General features: G+C 39.0%; 1 protein-coding gene across 5 annotated transcripts in view; it reads right to left on the minus strand.

Moving 5' to 3' along the window:
* DIP2C (disco interacting protein 2 homolog C) overlaps positions 1-20,413 on the minus strand; it is a 321,779-nt gene that overhangs the window by 57,990 nt on the left and 243,376 nt on the right. For all 5 annotated transcript variants that reach the window (XM_051612589.1, XM_051612588.1, XM_051612586.1 and 2 more), the window contains 9 exons: positions 18,846-18,985; positions 17,257-17,393; positions 15,205-15,413; positions 14,298-14,412; positions 10,457-10,658; positions 8,593-8,702; positions 7,690-7,770; positions 3,827-3,950; positions 2,077-2,198 (listed from right to left, as the gene is read on the minus strand). In XM_051612589.1, the coding sequence (XP_051468549.1) occupies positions 2,077-2,198; positions 3,827-3,950; positions 7,690-7,770; positions 8,593-8,702; positions 10,457-10,658; positions 14,298-14,412; positions 15,205-15,413; positions 17,257-17,393; positions 18,846-18,985 (1,240 nt within the window). The remainder of the gene's footprint in view (positions 1-2,076; positions 2,199-3,826; positions 3,951-7,689; positions 7,771-8,592; positions 8,703-10,456; positions 10,659-14,297; positions 14,413-15,204; positions 15,414-17,256; positions 17,394-18,845; positions 18,986-20,413) is intronic.

A 20,413-nucleotide genomic window follows, 5' to 3' on the forward strand; every position in this document is an offset into this window, starting at 1 on the left:
CTACCCTCCTTTCCTTCTTAGTTGAAGAAGTCCTAAGTCGTGGAGCTGAGCGACAAGTCATAGGCAGTTCACTAGACAAATCTGTCACTCCAGCTTCATTTTCCTTTCCCTGAAGTTCCAAGACCTCGTACCTATTCTTCAAGGGCAATTCGGAGGATGGACGGAGTTGGGAGGGTTTTTTCTTGCCTCTCCGAGGACGGACCTCCCTCCATTCCTCCATGTTCCTAAAGTTCTCTCCTTCTGTCTGAGAACAGGAGGGGAGGGGATCCATCACTTGTTCTAGCATCTCTTCCTCCTGCCCTTGCCTCAGGGTTTGACTCCACCAATCTATTTCATTCTCACATTCTCTGATAATTCTCAGTCTTTCAACCTCCTCTGTCAGTCTAACCACCTGCCTGAGGAGATCATCGATTTGCTCGCACCTCACACACGCGGTGCCACTGGCTCCCTCTGGCACCAGTGCCAGGCTCAGGCACTCGCTGCAGCCAGAGACCTGCACGGCTGCGTGCCTGCTCAGAACCTCCATCTGAGTTCCCATATCCTTCTTCAATACAGTTTTAGGGCGTGTTGCCACCATGCTAGAGAAATTTACTGGTGTTCTCTGCTTCCTGCCTCCACTCACTCCGCTCTCCCCCTGCCCTCGCGCTACTTCACTTCCTGTGATGGCCGCTGCCGCTCTGCGCTCTCACCGCTGCCGCGTGCTCTGAGGAGCTGCCGAGATGGCCGCTTTTAAACCTTGCCGCGGTTCTCAGCCACACCCCCTGCCACGTCAGCCTTCCTGCTCCTCTCAGGATTCCCGCTCAGACTCGGGTCTCCTCGCTCTGCTCCGGCTTCGCCGTCTCCGGGAAGCCCGGTCTCTTCTCTAATCCTCAGTAATTAAAGGAGCAGCTCTCACCGCTGCCGCTCTGCGCTCTCACCGCTGCCGCGTGCGTGTTCAGTTACATTTTACTACTACCAGTTCATCACCAAAATACAATTATGTAGGACAAATTTTGCTTAGAAGTCATTCTTACTGACTTCAAAAGGTGCTGTGTAGACATACAGAATGACAGAGCAGGCTTTGACCCCATCACACCAGGAAATCTGTATGATTGCATCGGCAATGAAGGAACAGTCTCAGTATTTTTATTTCTACAAGGTAATCCCTCCCCAAAATGAAATAAAATCTTGTGTAAAACAGAGTTGAAAAGCTTTTAAAACAAGTTGGCATTGATATGGCTAATAAATTTCAACATTTTATTTAAAGTTAGTCTATTGGAGGGACAATAATTACAAGCCAGCTTAGAGCTGTCCTAGTTTTTCATCATGAAACCAAACAGATCTAGTTTGGCCATTAAACATCAAAGGAAAAACAAACCAGCACATTTTACATCACTTCTATAACTTCAACAACTGAAGTTTAAAAACTGTGAGTGCCAAAACAATAAATAATGAGAATGCTGAAGATGACAGAACAGTTTCTCATACCTCTACTGATAACTTCATGCTTTTTCAGAGACTCAGAATTCCACTCAATAGATTAGAAACTGCCAGATGCAACCACTTTGTTTCCCTCAGTAACACACACAAAGCAGTTACTATGTGCAACAGGGACTAAAGATGATTAGATAAAGCCAAGATCCAAAAGAAAGCACTGAATGACAAAGTCTGAGTAACACTTCTCTGGATGAAACATAATACCAACCAATGTCTTCACAACAGAAATTTGAAATTGCTTGCAAAACAAGTACAGAGCTGAGCACAAATCCCATCAGGTCACTAAGCTTTGTCTCAGTAATAAGTGTCGCAGTGCCATGAGAGGAATCCCACCATTCTGGGCATATAGCTAAATACAAGAAGTGCTTAAAAAATATTTCTTGAAAGGAGTAGCATAACTGTGGCAAAATATGACAGTGGAAGTTGGAAGGTTGTGTGCTGTCAAATGGTGTTGACTTTGCAACACGCTGGAGTCCTGAATCTTTGGAAGGAATGCAACACTTCGACCTACACCACGGCTCACTTCAGTTACTGTTCCTAAAGACTACACTGACCCATCACCCATGTAATCTTTCTGTGCACTTTCAGGTGTCTGCTTACCTCCACAATCATCTTCACTGTAGGTAACGTGGTAGCTATATTCTGGGGATGTGGAGGTCGAACTGTTATTGGCACACAGCCTGCGTACAGGCATCCATAAAATGCGGCAATCAGGTCTATTCCTGCATGAAGAACAAAACAAAGATCCTCCCCTGAAAATCAAATCATTTAATCACAGACACTTATGGCAGCATAAATATTACTTGGAACTCAACTCAGAAGGTTAAATGAGCGACTAAGCCCTTTAACAGACTTCTTTTTCAGCCCCTTGTCAGTATTTGTTCAGCTTCACTGATTCCTTTCAATCATACTGCTCTTCTGAACATGAGAAACCAACAGAGACACATAAAGCTGCAGCCAGAAATCATCATTTAGGCGAACTCCACTTTTATGATCAGGAAGTAACCTGTTAAAAAAGACTGATTTCTACAAAGAAATTATCTTCCTAAATTTACATTTATAGACATATGAGAGCCTAAATGTGGGATGCCCTAGCAAAGGATGAGGTGCTGTGATGCCTGTTCCTATCAGCTGCAGGAAGAACATCTGGAGGTTTCATTAAATACCATCTTTTTCATGACATTTTTAAGCTCAGATATGCAACTTTGACTTACCTACCTGAAACTTTACAATTAAAAAAAAAAAAAGTAATTATTTTGAAGTCCTGCTTCTAACTTAGAATCAGGTGTTGTTCTAAATAAATACTGACTGCAGAGGACAGACTGTGGTCAGCACACTCCAGGCTATCTAAAGGCTGAATACACAACAGCAGAAGGAGCCTTTGAATACTGTTGTTTGATAGCTCCCTGGTGCTGTCCATAGGCTGTGATGAGACAATAATGGGGGCTTTTATTCTTTCAGTGGAAAAGGATATGCAGTACTGGTAGGTTATTGTTTCTTCAGTAAAATGTTTTATTCATGAGAAGTCAAATACAGAAGATAAAAGCTTAAGTTTCAAATAGTAGTCTTCTTTTGTGGAAAAGATTTTGCCATATTAACCATTGAGATGTTACTCCTACAAACTACAAAGATTTAACCAGTACCTTGCAGCCCTTACAAACCAAATACCACAATACACACCTTAAATCAGACTGTTTATTTCACCAACACACATGAAATGCTAAGGATAAAAGAGCAGCACTAGATCAGAAATAATTTCAAGCAAATGTCAAACATGGTACCAGTTAACACAAACTTAAAAGCCCTTATGTCAAAGGATAAAAATCCAAGCCACAGAGAGCTGCCTAGGTTAAAGATCTGTATAGAAAACAGTTCTTATAATTTGGTATTTATTGATATATGCTTTTTATTCATCATATTTCTATTCTAAAAAAGCATGGATTACTTTCTAGGTATTGCTGCTTTGCCCTCATGAAACACAGCACTTCCAAGAGGGAATTCAACATGTGAATCTAAGAAAACTCAGCAGATGTGGGCTCCTAAAATAGTGTATTTCCAGCAAATTAAAAGAAAAGCAGTAATTCAATTTGACTGCTTGTAAGACACAGATTTTAAAAACACAGCTTAATCTTAATCTGAACCCAAAGAAATAACATTTACGCACATATGCAAAGAGAAATGATTTTCAGTATGTTTGACTAAGCTGAAAGAAATGTACCTAAGGCAAATATTTTGTGTTCTGCCAATTAGCATAGTTTAAAGGTTGGTAACCCCACCAATGCAGCACAGTTCTAAAAGATCTTGATAAACTTTTGGGACTACCAAGGTGCTGAACACAGGAGTTCTTTACCTGGTGGGTAAACCAAAGCCACATGATCTCCATCTTGTAAATGTCCCCTTTCCATCAACATGACAGCTATCTTCTCAGCTCGTTTATGTAGCTGGACACATGTTAGTGAGTTGGCTATTGTTCCCTGCACAGAAAGAAAGATGAATGTCACAGTAGAAAATGCAATGTGCTGAAACTCAATTTTCGTCTGCACCTTAGAAGTTACGGGATGTGTTACAACCACAGTATGTCATGCAACCAACTTAAATACGGAAACCTTCAGCCTTATGACAAACTGTAGCTGAAAGGAAAAAAGATGTTTGCAAAGCAGAGGGACATTCTCTGTTCCTTTCTCTGGACCTTCAGCCCTCAACAGTGTTTTTGATCCAACCCAGAGAGTACAGTAGTATGCTAATACCCTGTCCGTGTAACCTACACTTCCCTTCCTGCTACAGCCAGGAAAGTGCCTTTATGATCTCTGCAGCAATCTGGAGAATCTGTGGAGAGCAATCCTAAAAATTGCAATTCATTGTCTGCACACTGGAGTGAAGCCAAATGGCACAGCAGAAATACATTAAAAGACAAGAGACATAAGACACAGGAGAAAACAATACTTTGTGACAGGGAAAAGAATTAGTCTGGAACACAAGCTAAGCACATGCATATGAATGAAACAGAGAAGAAAGGCTGTTATTGAATTTGGGAAACTCTGGGCAGCATAAAAAAAAGGGCAAGAGACAATATGCTACAGACTTTGGGTTTTTGAAGCACTTCAATTAGTGCTAACCCAAAATTATCAAATAAATACAGTGTTTTAAATTTGATGAGTGTTATAGTGCTTGCATTTCCTAACTATATATATATATATGTGTATATATGCACACAAGCAAATACACAGTTAGAGGAATATATCTATCTGTATCAGGAAATTCACTATCACAGCTGATACTTCAGAAGAGAAGTCTAAAAATAAACATGAAGGACAGATTGATTGAGCCTAGAGCTGGTGTGGCCAGGTTTGGGCTGAGATAAAGGGACAGGGCAGTATGGGAAGTGCTGCACCTCTGCCTGTGCATCTGTTCTGTGGAAAAAGAGGATTTCAGTCTCTAGTACTGCCATGATATACCTAGCACCTATCACAAGTACTAAGTTCACTTTAAAACAGGGCATCTGAAAAAAAATGGGAGAAAAAAGGTAAGAATATGTACATACATACACACACACACACACAAGAAGAATAATATATAAAAAATGCAATGCAATGCCATTAAAAATATTGTATCACTACCCTTATTAAGAGAAAAAAAAAGGAAGGTCTACTATTTTAAGGAAATATTTTTAACACTGTTTTAACAAGGTAGTGAATAATAAGCATCTGGCTTGATTGCTGGTTTCTATGCACCATCACCATCCCACACACCACTGCAGTATTTATTGATCATGAGCCTGAGAGAGCAGAAAACAGCTGATAAAGGTCTAGCACTGGAAGTAGTGACATGTTACCAGGCATCACCTGGCACTTACAAACTTTACTATAAACTGTCAACAAGGAGGACAACCTAACTGAAAACAAAAAGGACAAAGTCAGGGCTTAGCACTCCTCTTCACTGTCTTCAGCAACCACACTTATTGAAGTCCACTTCAGGAAATTTTAATGAGTCTTCCGAGCAATGTAGAGATCATTTCACTAAAATTTCTTTAAAGACATAGCAGCTATATGGATGATGGACCAAAGATGGATTCCATCTGTCCAGCCCTAAGTATGGCCAAAGTGATCCAAGGTCTGGATGCCCCTGTCACTGTAGACCTGTCAGTAGGAATGTGCTTAAACTCATTGTTCCTTCTTTTAAGAAATTGCCTGTTTGCACAGTCATGGAAAGAAGTACCCTTTACACGGCTCATACATCAGAAGCACAAGCTTCTGACACAGAAAGGGAACTGTTGCAAAGCATATAAATTTGTGCAACACTTGTTTACATTTAAGATTTCTGGCACTTGCTGCACATGAACCAGTGGAAATACAGTGTTTATATGAAGTGCAGGGAAGGAGAATTCTGCTGCTGGACAAGAATCACTGGCAGGCACCAGGCAACTATTCCCTTCAGGACTTTTACATGAGGTGTCTTGCAATGTAAAGGTGTTGCAATCCTTCATGACACACACTAGAAACAATGTACTGTGCTAATTTTGAAATATTCCAAATTCTCAAAAAGCTTGTGTTACAGGAAAACACTAATCTCAGTGGACTTCTATTAGTCATTCATTGCAAGATGCCTGGATGTTTTAGAACAAAGTGTACAGACAATGTGCAAGGAAGATAAAAAGGGAAAAGTTACACACAGAATAAAATTCAAGATGGGTAATAAAACTTGCCCAGGCTAAACCCCAACAAACCCATTACTCCTTTCCATAAAACATCAAATGTCTCCATGAAGCACCATATCTCTCAAACAAACTTCATATGGTAAGATACTCCACGCTGAGAGTTGTGCAGAAACTGTATTTAAAAATTCAACTACTTTTCACTTCTATGGAATGTTAAATTATTTTGTTTATCCTTGTTTTGCACATTGTGTTCTTCTCTCCTAGTGTCTGAACCGTTTTGCCAGCATGGGAAGTCTGGCTTTATTTAGAGCTCAAAAACAAACAGCCTGTGTGGAGAAGATGGGACAGAACATATCACTGTCTCTTTGCTCCCAACTTACAGGACAGAACGATGCACTATTTGAATGGTATAATATTGAATCTATAAACAGCAATCCTTCCCAAGTTTTCTACTTTGCCACAGACAACTACATTACTATTTCACCATTATCTGTCAAGTTGAAAATATTCACATAATATTAGCTATTTATCTGAATGTTAAAAAGGTCATTTAATGACTTATTTGTAGCCTAAAACCAAACTTTAGTACCAGCACTGTAATATGGGCTGGGGAACTGTATCCTGTAAACACAGAAAGTGGTCACTTAACAGAGGTTCAAAAATTACTGGAGGTTTAAGAACCCATCCAAGTCCTGTAGGAACCACATGGGTTGAAACAATACCAGCTACTCCAGATGGCCCAGGGCAACAGCAGGCCCCTCCTCTCCTGGAGACCCTTACACACTCCCTGTTTCACAGCTTTAACAGATTTGTCTAGATTCACTGCGGTGGCATGGCTTAAAATCAGAATTTAGATCTCTGTAGTGGTCTTGGGAATTACTGGTTTGTCATCTACAATCATCTAGGAAGTCTGTAATCATCAACTCTTAGTAAAGCCAAGTTCTTTATCACATGACATAATCATTTTGATAAGCAATGAAATGCTGTGCCAGGCTGGTACCCCATACAGGCTACACAGAGAGATTCATTAGTGATCCTTTGCTAATCTGGTTGGGTTCTGGACATTCCTCTTCTCTTCACCTCCTATTCCCATTCTTATACCTCCCCCAGATGGTCCAGTCTCAAAACCAACAACCGTTTTTTTATGTAGGGAAAACGCTTTGGTTTTGCCAAGCCTGTGCTTTTCAAATTGGAAATCAAGATGGTGAGCAGTATACTAGTCTAGTCTTTGCTGTAGGAACAATCAGTATTGAAACAGATTTGCTGTGTCAGCTCACCACCAACTGGGGTGGAAAAAGAAACGGAAAACTGGTGGAAAAAGAAATGAGAAATGTGTAAGGAGCACTGTTTGATACAAAAGCAACCTATATTTTGACAACTGGCAGTGGTTATTCTCTTTTCCTTTCTGCCTCAGTGAACATTAAATATAACAGCTGAGTACTAATGGGAAAGGAAACAGAAAGGTTGCCTCCAGCCACAGCAGAAGCAGGTTCAGCTGCGGTACCAGTGAGCCATTTCCCACACCACAGCTGGTCAGAGTAAAGGCCTGAGCTTCTTACCCTGCAGTTGAGTAGAGTGTAAAGCACATGATCAGGGGTGGTCTGAGCTCTCCACTGCAACACTTCTGAGAGGAAAAGGAACTAAAAGCAAGCAGAGTAAAAGTCATGACACTAAAACAACTTCTTGGCTATAAAAAGCAGGGAACTATTTTTGCTAGTTTAGCTGTCTTTCTTATTTATATGCTACGTTTTACATCAATATCCAGGAGCACTAAACATGAATTAATTCTTCCATCATCACACAGATTTACAGCAAGGTGCTTTTGCATGGTGGCAGTGCCTCTCTGGGTGTGAAGCCACTGCTAGGTGTATGATACATTACTACATATACTTTCAAAGCAATAAAACAGTTCTTAGTGATCTCTCTGAATTTAAGCTCAACTCTAATTCTTTAGCTTGCTCTCTTTTTCTTACCATAAATATATAGATTACACAGCTTAGAAATTACTAACTTAATTACTCACATAAGCACCCAAAAGAGCTGATTACAGGATCAAAATAACAACAAATAAGGTCAGGACCATATCTGCAAACAAAAATCCCTGGACTCCACTTGAACTAGTAAGAAAAATATAATAGAGGGTGATTTCTGGTAGAAGCCCCATTAACACTTTCACCATGTTTGTCCTCTTGTTCCACATAAGCTAATAAAAAAATTCCATACAAATGAAATGCAGTGATGCCCCCCTCATGTCAATTTTATATTTATCTATTAGGGCGGTTCTATAATATTTTAGCTTGAATTAAAAAAATCCATGAACAGAGTCTGCAATAATAATATAGTAATAACAATAGTAATAATAATAATTATAATGATGATAATACTAATAATCATAATAATAATTGTAAGTGTCTTGATGCTAACTAGCTAACTATAAGTCGTATTAGAAAAGTTTAGCTTACCTTTCTGGCTTGGTCATTATCTTCTATTTGCCCCAAATCTCTGCCACTGGCCTGTGCAATTCTTTTTCCAGAGACCAAGTTCCCCACCATCACAGAGGCAGGGCCAATTTCTAGAATAAAGCAGAAATGTCCTAAGTGCAATAAAAATCCTCTGCTTGTGGATGAAAATATTTGTTATTTCTTCTGCATTACATGGTATTTTCCTCATTGCTATCCACAACACCAAACCTTGAGCAGCTCTCTGTTGACACAACTTTGATGGACCAGAAGCTTTGGAAGATATGTAGGCCTAGATTCATCCTCTCTAAACATAGTAAACTGAGGAGTCCATTTAGCACGGGCTCTCTACAGCCAGAGACACATCTTGTCTGCCTTGATATGAGGAATCTTTGGAAAATTCAGCTCCTAATTTAGGCTCATCCATTCAAGTGCCTAAAACCAGATTACATGTCTCCAGGCTTCAGGGACAATGTTCCTATTTCTCTCTTCTGTTCCCCAGGCAAAGAAACATCTGTATTAGCAATTCTGTAATGCTATAGACATGAAGTGACCAGGACTAGGAACACAGATGGTGCATGTGATAAAATATATGCAGGTCCCTTAGCACAACATAGAGACTGAAGAAAAATCACTTTAGAAGAAAGGAAGATGTCACTGCTGACAATGCTCCATGATGTGGATTTCATTGATATTTTGTTGCTGCCATTAAGGAAAAATATCTGTCTTAGAGGTACCGTTTATGCTCATGTTAACATTTGGTTTCTTCTTCTCCAGCATGGATTACTGATCAACTGCAATTGATACCAGTCTGTAATGTCCAGGCTTTGTCTCAGTGGTGGTACGTGGTTTAAGTGTCAAAATACGAGCTGAGTAATTAACCAGATAATGTACAACATCCTCTGGGTATGTCACAACTGCGCAAAACGGGAGAGTGCGACGCTGCATCTCTTTGGTTTCTGTGTTCTTGGCATTGCTTTTACCATAGTGATATATAACGTATACATAATGTATCTGTAAGTATCTAGGCTGCACTGATCCCAATTCAGTGATTACTTTGCAAAGCAGCAACAAGGAAATACCAAAGTCAGCACTGTAGTTAAAGGCTTCATTGCTTTTGTTTAGTTAGTGGAAGTCACTGTTTATCTTCTTACTGAAACTACGATTTTGATTCTGAAACGTTTGTCCAAAGGTTTCAAATGAAGAAACAAGTGGAGGGTTTTGATAAACTTGCCCTGAATCAGTGATGGACAATCCCCATATTTGAGATCCAGCAAGTAAAAACACTTAACATTTACAAGCTGATTTTCAAAGTGGAAAGTAACCAACACTTCACCTAAATCAGGTCTTATGCCTGAGGCTACAGATCCAGAAAGGTAAAAACCTTTATCCTTAATCTTGGGTTTAATCTATTCATGACCTGTTTTAAAGTACTTGCTCTTCTTGTCAACACTGTTCATTAACGTCAAGAGTGCTCTTCCTCTCTATTTCTACTTTACAAACTGAGGCTTCAAATAAGCTAACATTTTATCTTTCTCTGTTTCAGTCTCCGTCCATCCTCTTTAAACATAACTGAACAGGAATTTACAAAGAACTCCAGGTGTGATCTCAGAAGTGCCTTACAGAGTGATAAAAGGCCTTCACTGTTACTGAACTTAGGTTTCTAGGCCGTTTTTCCTTGCACTTTTTGTGAAGGTTCTTCTAGCTTCTGCCAAAACCAACGGTGTCCTTAACACACCTGGAGTATTTACAAGAAGAGCTGACTGAGCTGATCCTCATCTGCATTAACAGTTACTTGATTTTGCTCTATACAGAACCATGAAAACATAGCATTAAGTTGTGGTCCCTTTGCCTTCACTCATCTTACCTGGTTGTTTTTGCCTTGGTTTAGGCAGGTTTGTTACACACGTGTGGGGACACATTAGCACATTACAAGGATGCAGTGATCCTTCCAAGAAGAGCTGTTTAGTTTCTGACAGGTGTATTCCTCCCAGTGGTGTCTTGGGAAGCGTGTTTGCTGGTACGAGTGCTAAGCAGTAGACTCCCACTTGATGAATACTGTCAATAGCCTAAAAAAACCCAGGAAGTTGATTTTAATAAGCAGATGTTGTTCTGAATTACTGCACAAAACAACCCTAATAATTAACTGGCAATGGAAAGACACTTCAGCAGTGTCAATGATAAGGAGGTTCTTTTCAGTGGGAACAGGTGAACAGAAATGTAACACTGATGTTATTAGACTCAATCCAGAAGATAAAAAAGAAAACAAAAACCTGGTGATAAATACACAGAAATCTATTAAGAAATGATACCCAGGCATCCTGTAGACACGTGCTAGTAGCACGTATCCTGGTGATTTATTACTAAGATGGGATTTTAACTGGTGCACTTCTCAGAATTAGAGTTCAAATGATTCCTACAAACATAATGACCAGACCATCCTGCAGAGCAAAGAATTTCAAAAGCTGCTCGTGTATCAGCACATACCTATTGATAAGTTAAAAATAACCAACTTCTAACACAATAAATACTTCACTCCCTGATTATTTTGTAGAAGTAGGCAGGAATGGAAATTGTTACAACATAAGGGAAAACTATGAAACTATCCACTTGAGAAAAAACAACACTGTTGAATAAAAATCTGAAAAATAAGCATCTCTGAATCTTACAATAATTTTCATTGTCTGACAAGTGGAGTAAACTGCATCACTGTCAAAAAATCTGTGAAGCACAGTATCTGTGCAATTTATTTAGTTAAACATGAATATCCATGCACCTAGGATTTTCATTCCATACACATTTTAACTGTGTTTTTTCCTTACATCGGTAACAAAAATTGTAGCAAGTTAGAAAAACAACTTCAGACATCCAAGCAGACTGAGGGAAACTACTTAGAGACAGCATTTCTAATGAGTAGCTAAATGTTCAAAAACATAATTTACTTAAATTGAATTTTAATTTTTAACAGTGAGAAAAGTGAAGGCATACATCTGTTGCCTTGAAGATACAATCTGAAATCAAATAATCATTTACAGTTATGTACTTAAGTGTAGACCAATAAATTACTGATTATTTCTACAGAGACTCTAAGTAATATTTTGCTTTTGGCTTATGGTTGCTTAATTTTTTTTCTATTTACTTGATGGCAAAATTGCACAAGAAATAATAAAGCAGTTATTCATTTCACAAATATTGCAATTTTAGCAGGGGTAGTACTGGAAGACCTTCTACATATTCCTGGTCTAGATACATCTGACCTGAAAGATCAGAAATATACATGACTGCCAACACACAATGTCTCATGTTTCTGGCAGAAAACATCATAGCCTCCTAATCACAACAGTATTTCCAGGTTCTGAAAAGCAATGATAAATCATGGGATCCTCACCTGACATCAGCTTGAAGGAAAACTATTATGGGGCAAGTAACCACTCTCATTCAAACATACAACTGTGTGGCTGGGAGACATGGTGAATGGAATGTGAAACTTGGCTAGGGTGCAATGAGGGGTGTTACATATAATGACTCCCCATTCACTTCTGAAACGTCTCCTTTGATAGGTACCTCTGCAGCACAATACTTGATAAAACGTCACAGGTCATTCAAACTTGTCATCTTTCACACTTTGGAATTTGGCACTGAAGCAGGGAATGACTTTGTTTCATAAGGGTGAGCCCTAAAGAACTGAGCTGTGGAATACCAGTCAATTTTAATACTTCAGTCATTTATGCTTTTGATGAGATGGCATGGTTTTTGGAATTACTCTGTCCAGCCAGAAGTAAAAAGAGTATCCAAAATCTTTATCCTTCTTCTGTCACTAAAAAAACATACTCCCCCACTACTCTCAGGACACTATCCCCAGGCTGACCACTCGCTCCCAACCATGTCTCTGCCAAACCCCACAGATGCAGTCCAACATAGTCCCAAATGTATGGCAGCTCTACTGTACATTAGTCTGCTGCTGAGGAGCATGAAAGGCCAGGGAGCAACTCCAAGTCCTGCAATTTGATGCAGCTCAACTCTAGTGAAGAGATGCAGAAACACAGCAGAGGCAGGCAGTGTAGGGCATGGCTGGCACAGGGCAGCATACACAGCATGACAGAGGAGTTTCACAAGTAACATCAGAAATGAGTAGTGATTTGGTAGTTTGTTATCATGGATGTCATTGAGAGTCATGACACAAGTGTGATATTGTTATGTTGCTCATCACTAGCAGATGATTCAGATACAAATGGTTACCACTTCCTGACATCTGTAATTAAAACTCTGATTGGGAAGGAGGTACAAAGCATCCCACACATTCCTGGCTTCTGTCCTCCATCTCCACTCTCAGCTGAAGTGGAACCAGAAACTTCTGGTTCACATAATGACACACGCCAGGGCTGCAGACTTCACACATGGGCAATGAAAGCAGCCACACATATGTGCACATTGATTCATGGCCAACCATTCTCAGATACTGCTGTGACTTGATCATACTCAGAATAAAAGGACTGACTTTTGGCCAGAGGAACTTGACACAGGACTCCCACAGTATTCAGAACTGAATTCTACTGGCTACGATGGTGTAAGAAATGTTTTCTGTGAAAGTCACAAAAATGCTCAGCTGACAAAATAGAAGAAATGAAAGTCCAGAGTTTCATTTTTTTTTCTCTAGGAGTTTGCTATTTGATAAAAATTATTGAAGCATGGGCAATCCAAAAGCCATTCTTTCTGCAATAGCTGCCCTAGGTCCTACTAGGTGCTTCAAAGACTATCTGTTTGATGGACAAGCCAGAGGTTCTAGCTTTTCTCAGTCATAGTTTAGATCTCCTGTGAATATGAGATGCCTCTAGCTCTATGAAATGGAGCTATCTTTTAATCAAAAAAGCAGATGAACCTGTCTTGAGATGGATGAAAGCTTATTTGTTCAGCATCTTCAAGGATACAGTAGACAGATTCCCTTTCTTAGTGAGTAAAAAGCAAAAATGAATAAAAGCATCGTCTCTAAATGTGCAGGATCTTCTTCTTTGGCTCTTGATTAAAGCAAAAAAAAAAAAAAAAAGATGGTTGCAATGTATTTACCAGAGTAGAGTCATTGAGGAAGGACAGAAAGTAAGGTAGGAAAGGGAAATGCAAGTAGCATATGACAAGCTACAGACAGAGCTGAGACCTCTTGATAGATAGATACCTAGATATGAGTTGATGATCAGTCCCTTCCTTTTATTTCAGTGGATGGAAACTGGCATTTTTAGGCTGTGCTTCATTCAGTTAATTTTAGCTATCAACATGGTGCACTAGTAATACATCATTCTCTCCCAGTGATTAAAGGAGTATCTGGAGATCTAGCTCAGACACCTGTATCTACTTTTGATGAGGTCAACTCTGTGTCAGTGTCAACAACCACTGACAAACAACTGTAAAAGGCATTAAAAGTATATAACACATTCATTCATTACCCTTATGACTATATCCTTATAAACCATATGCTACTCTCTCCTTGCTACTACTTCAACTCATCCCTGTTTTCTTACAGCACTTTGATTAGGAAAAACATCAATCTGAATTCTTCATTGAGAAGAATCTAATTTTGTGCATTGGGTGCAAGTGCAACTGAAGGTGGACTTACTCAAAGAAAAATGTCAGTTACTTTGGGGGCCTGAAAGATCAATAAAAAGAACATAAAGCAGGAAAAAACATAGCTTCCAAACATTCATAAAGAGCATTACCTGGAGAACTCTACTCATCCATTGAAAACTGTCTTCCTCTGTGGAATCTGGCCTTTGCTCAGCAACAATAACTATCCTTTCATCATGCAGCACGCTCACTGAAAACACTGCTATTCTATAGAAGATAAAGAGAAAAGAATATTTAGTGCCAGGACAGATGGGAAAATCTGTCTTTTAAGCTAATCTTCCATAACTATGATTTTGTTATTTATTACTCTGACAACTGTTGAATCAATTAGTCCTATACTTATAGGGAAAAAGCAACAAGAACCAGTTTGGGTAACTTCTGGAGAAGAAATGCAGGGCTTAGTTCTAGCATAATGTCACAGGAGGGCTGGAGAAGTGAACCTTCTTGGAACAAGAAAGCACTAAATTTGGGTCACACCAAGGTTGTTGTTAAGCTGTTATATAACAACCAGCACAAGCACCTTCTTTGGCCCCATCTTAGATGAAAGAAACTGCAACATCGTTTTGTGAGAGGTCTGCCATGTGATGAAGTGTATGTGCATGTTACTGCATTAGGCTCTGCAGAAGTTTTAGATGATTCTTCCTCAGTTTCAGCACTTCAGGGGGGCCACACAGGGAAACACTGTCGTGTTCAAGAACTTCATCATTAGGCATATTGGAAATGTTCAACTCAGACAGATAGGATCCTGCTGAGTCAACACCTTCAGAATTAACCAGCAGTTCAACTGGGAATTTTAATATTTAGCTTGGAATCTTGGTATCTGAAGTCTGCCTCAACACTGTCTTAGGCTTCCCTCTGCTCTCTCCTGTTCTAGAACATGAACAGAAATGGAGGGAACCACAGTGCAGAATATGCACTGCCTTCTGAAAGTGTTTTGTGTTACTGACACCTGTTCTAAGCAAAATAATGATTTCTACATATTATAAGAAAGGATCAAACCTTCCCCTGTAGACAAATTTCATTGGTTCCACAGCCAGTGCTGTTGCTACTATGTCATCAGCATTATGTCTTCTTCCACTGACAACCATCAAACCATCCATTTTGCCAATAACAAAGACAAGTCCACCTGGCCCTATAAAGCCTAGTAGTCCAGTCCTTATAAAAGGATATTCAGTGATAGGGCCACCAGAACTGGTCATAGGAAACACCTGTAAGACAGAGAAACAGCTCTTCAATTCTATACACAGAGATAATGCTGCAAAATATTTCAGGTGTGCTCTCAGATAGCTCTTCTAGAATGAAATAAATAGGTGGCTTGTGATGCTCTTTACTCTTCAGTGACCATAAAGGGAGTGTCAGAAAACTCCTAGGCTAGTGTGTGTAATTTTCAGTACCTGAGCTCCCGCAAGTTCAGCCCCATTCTGTTTACCATACACATTTTCTGTAACCATGGCTCTGTAAATCATTTACGGCATTAAAAACAAAAGCATAAGTCAACATAAAAAGTATTGAATAAAAAAAAATGCTGTGCAGAGTGCAGCTAACCTGAGGTGCTCTGTATAGGTTACTGAGGGACCAAAGTGTAAACATTTCCATAGAGGTTCTCTTCAGAACCTCACGCTCATTTCCAGCACAGTATAGAGTGATAAGCAGGCTAGAAGTGAAGCTATTTTAAGGTACTGTACATAAATTACTCTTGCAGCTGACCACATTTTTATCTAAGGTCAATTAAGTCCTCCTGTTATCTGTGAGAATGCTTTCTGTAGCTTGTCTAAAATTGAAAATACAGCTCTATGCCTTTCTAAATACTGGAACACCAGGAGTATACATGAATTCCACAGGACAGATTTCTCTGATTTTTTCTAGGCTAACTAGCACAGTGTTAACCTTTTGGCACATAAGCCACTGTGAGCTGCATTCTGACACAAGCACACCTGAAATAGTCTAAAGGCAGGTTATTTAAGACAATGGCAAATGGAAGACTGTGGCTATATAGTGTCCTTCAAGGCTCATCTAAAAAGAATGGTCAAATTTTGCTGCCAGATGCCCATGGCTGACTCTTACTGAACAGATTTAATGCTTATGCATCCTCAGGCATAATTCATTTCAGGAACACAAAACTCTCTAATACCTGCAACATGAATTATACAGTAAAACAAAAAATGAGGCCCACTTGGAGAGGGCTCCTATGAATATGCTTAACTTTAAAAATGAGTGGTCCTGCTCACTCAATGGCAACAGGAATAGGTCTAAGTCAGTCTAAATATTGCTGTTTAACTGCAGAACCAGTTATGAATTATGAGTTTATAAATACAGCAAGCACTATGAAACAATTGTAACTGCCTTGGTACCCTGTAATATGTGAAATCCATGATTATCATTCACTCTGGGCAATGCCAGTTCTACTCATAGCACAGTAACCAGCTATCAACATATTTCAGATGACAATAGCATAGCACAGGAGCTGCAAACTACTAGAAAACAGATTCCACAAAGCAAAAAGACTTTGACCTAAGGAAATTCAAACAAAAGCAGGTGGGGACTAATTGGGAAAAGGTATCTTTCTTTGCTATTCAGATACCTCCTGAAAACTACATCTGTCAGGACTCTGTATAAATTAAAGGCTTTAATACTGGCTGCATTGTGGAAATGTTGGAAACTGCTTTTTAAAGATACCCAACAGCCTTCCTACTGTTTGCAACAATCAAATTCTGCATGTAGCTAGCTCATGCACTTACACATTATTACCTTTTGAACTTTGTCTTTCTTCCTGCTTTTCTTCTGATTGTTTCAGCCCCTCATATCTTCTTTCAAAATTAAAGTAAAAGCTTTTGAGAGCCACAACTAAACCCACATAAAGATCTCCTAGTGCACTTAATGAAATGGGCTTCATTGCAGATTACCTGGCTGGATTACAGGTCTCAAGTCACAAGCATTGATTATTACTCCTATTCTGATATTATGAGTATCAATATTTTATGTCAAATATTATCTCAAAATAGACAAAGTTAAAAAGGAAGGATTTTATACAACGTTTTTTGGTCAGCTTACCTCAAAAGTATTTTTAGTCATACCAGAGAGTCCATAATATGATGTACCCGTTGCAATAGCACATACACAAAGTTCTCCTATTTCATCTGTTTTACAGAGCTGAGGAATTCCATCTGGCTTCACTGAACACATTATAGCTACAGGGAGAGCAAAGGACTTAAAAAAATACTGTAAAAAGAAACTACAGAATAACATAAATGCTATAGGAAAGACGTCATGTTGGAGCTGACAAAACCAAATAAATTATATGTACACTAATGTCTAACAGTTTCTCAAACACTGAAGTATTCAACATTATCAAATGTTATTTATATAATACATAATATTTATACAAAGAATGCAAAGATATACACATAAACTCAAGTCTTCACAATTATAACAAAACCTAATTTGTCTTGCTCTCTAAAATGTTGGTTGATCTGCAATACTGCTGTGAAACGTGACTTCACCTCACATAGTGAGTAACACCATATGGAAGATCAAGTTATTTTAGCAGGCAGCGCAGTTGTTTTACTAAGAATCTATCAGAGCTCAGACTCCCTCTCACCAGTCTTACAGGACTGCAGAGACAGCAGGAGTTAAACAGGAGGGACTAGAAATCACTGGTCTGAGGAAGAAGTGCTGTTGTATGAGAATATGAATCAGGTATGCTGCTTTAGCTACAATCCCTGGAGTTGGAGTTCTGCATGTGTAGATTTTGCAGTTGGAAAGAGGATATGATGAAGAAGGGAGAGCAGAAATTAATCAGCGTGTCTTTTAAGTACAACTGTGAAGAATCCTGAATGACCTTTCTCTCTGAGGATAAACAGGAGTGTGTACTTTCATTAAAACAATGAGAATATACTATGAAGCCCAAGATAGCACATCTATAATAATATTTTGTATGATAACTATTACAAAACAACTGATCTTATCTTGCTTTATTTTAAGTTATTGAACTGAAATTCTGTAAGATGTATAATTATGTTTTATTTCTCTGGTGCAAAGCAGACATTCTCTTATGGAAAGCTACAATCTTATCCTTTTCTAGTCTCTATAACATCTCATGTAGAATCTAGCTGTCTTATGAAAACTATTATCTTCATCTTTAGAAGAACCGGTTTCAGTTTGAATTTATCAACACAATCTGTTCATTCATACCTCCTCATTCTACTAAGTGGGTAATAGCACAAGACTTTTGGAAAGACATTTTGCAAGCCTTCAAATAGCAATTTTGTTGATTCTTAGCACAGTTTATGAAAACATTAACTACTGAGTCTCATCTGGGTCAGGCTTAAGGATATTTATATCCAACATATTTATTTTCTGTACCAAGATCTTACATTTAAGGAATGGATGTTCTGATGTGGTGACAGGTTGTTCAAAGCACACTGCTTATGTGAGTAAAGACAGCGACCAAGGAAACAGACAGAAGAAATCTTGGGATTTCCAAATCATGAAGTTTTACAAGGTAATACTTTTGGACTAAGATGTTTTCAAGTACATGTAAGCCCAACGCTTGCTGTGTAGCAGCAAAGTGTACCCACCTATGACCTTCTACAACTAACTGCTTAAACTGATGAATCATACTAAGTTTCAAAGTTCCTTACCTCCTGGCATCACTAAGCCAACATCCTGGACAGTCAGAACAGAAAGCTTTTCTTCAGAGTCCACTCGAATCACTCCGTAAGTGAGACCATGCATGGACAGAACTCCTCTGCCTGGTGGCTGATTGCTGTCATCTGTTGGCCTGCAACCATGGGTTATAGCATCAGGGCACCATCAGGCAGGTGTAAGCACTTACTTACTGCAAATACTCCTCTATTTGAGAGTTTGAAATTTCACCTTCTTTTTTCCCCTACTAGACCTGACAGAATCCTGTTTTTCAGTAATTTCTGAGTAATTATGTCTGTCAGCTCTCCCATTCAGTAGCCATCCACATACATGGGGCTGCAGAGATGAAAGTAACACCCAACATTTACCCAAAACAGGTTGTATTTAATTTTTAGATAATTTATAAATATAAATATTGTTTGATTATACAAGTAAAGGCCTTTTACCTTGCTTTAAAAATAGTGAAAGGCAGTGTGGATGATACGGAGGGAAACTGCACTCAATATTTGGAATTGATCAGTAAATAACTTCATAAACTCTCTGTGTTACCTCCTTTGGGGCAACTAGGAAACCAAATTTACCTGCCTAAGAATCTAACTCTAGCACACTGGTACCAAAGCCAAGATTAGAATACATGTATGCTGTGCTTAAATCACAGATGCAACATCCCACTCCCAATACTTAACCATTTAAATTTACTAAACAGAAGAAATTAACACTGTAACAGATTCACTGCAAAGTATTTGTGGAAGCTGCCATCTTTATTTTAGTATGTATAACTGAATTCTTCCTATTCTAATTTACCCCACAACAATTAAAACAAATTACACCTTCATCAGTCATGGTCAAAATGTTGTGGATGCAGGCTCTTTGTAATGCCTCAGCTTGCTCACACTCGCTGCCAACATGCTGCACAATTCCCCAGCATCAGCACAAGCTGTCTGTCAGCTTGTTTCAATGTGAAACTGCCTGTTCTACCAGTGGATACAACAATACCTATGTAGAGTGTGGCTTGAGCAAACGAGTGTTGACATATGCGAGTTATTAAGTGAAGGGAATATGACAGGGCTTTTCATGTCTGGAAAGGTTCTCCTACTGTCCTGCATTTTAAAATGCAAAACCAGAAGCCAACGTGATACTGATTTGACTGTGCATAATGCATCCGTGTAGAGCAGCCAGACTCCAGCTATTCTCAGGATGGATAAAGCAGCCAACATTTAGTTCAAGATTCTACATTTTTCCTAGATACTCCACCATCACATAACTATGTTTTAACTGATAATATCCTTTTATCTGACATTTCTCCTCTACTGTGCTTGAAACACTAGATGGGTCTCAGCCAGTCATGCTCACGTAAGCCATGCAGCGATCGGCGCTATAAATTTCAATTAATAGGTTTTATGAGGCATATACTTCAAGTGACATTGTCAACAAAGAAGAATGTGGGCACACTTGGAAATGTATTAGAGCATAACAAATGGTGTTAGTAAACAAGCAGCTGTGATAAATAACGTTCCCATCATGTAAAAGGAACTTTCAGTGACATTATTGATCAACTTCCTCT

The sequence above is a fragment of the Apus apus genome, chromosome 2, assembly GCF_020740795.1.
Source record: "Apus apus isolate bApuApu2 chromosome 2, bApuApu2.pri.cur, whole genome shotgun sequence".
In the NCBI taxonomy this organism is placed as follows: Eukaryota; Metazoa; Chordata; class Aves; order Apodiformes; family Apodidae; genus Apus; species Apus apus.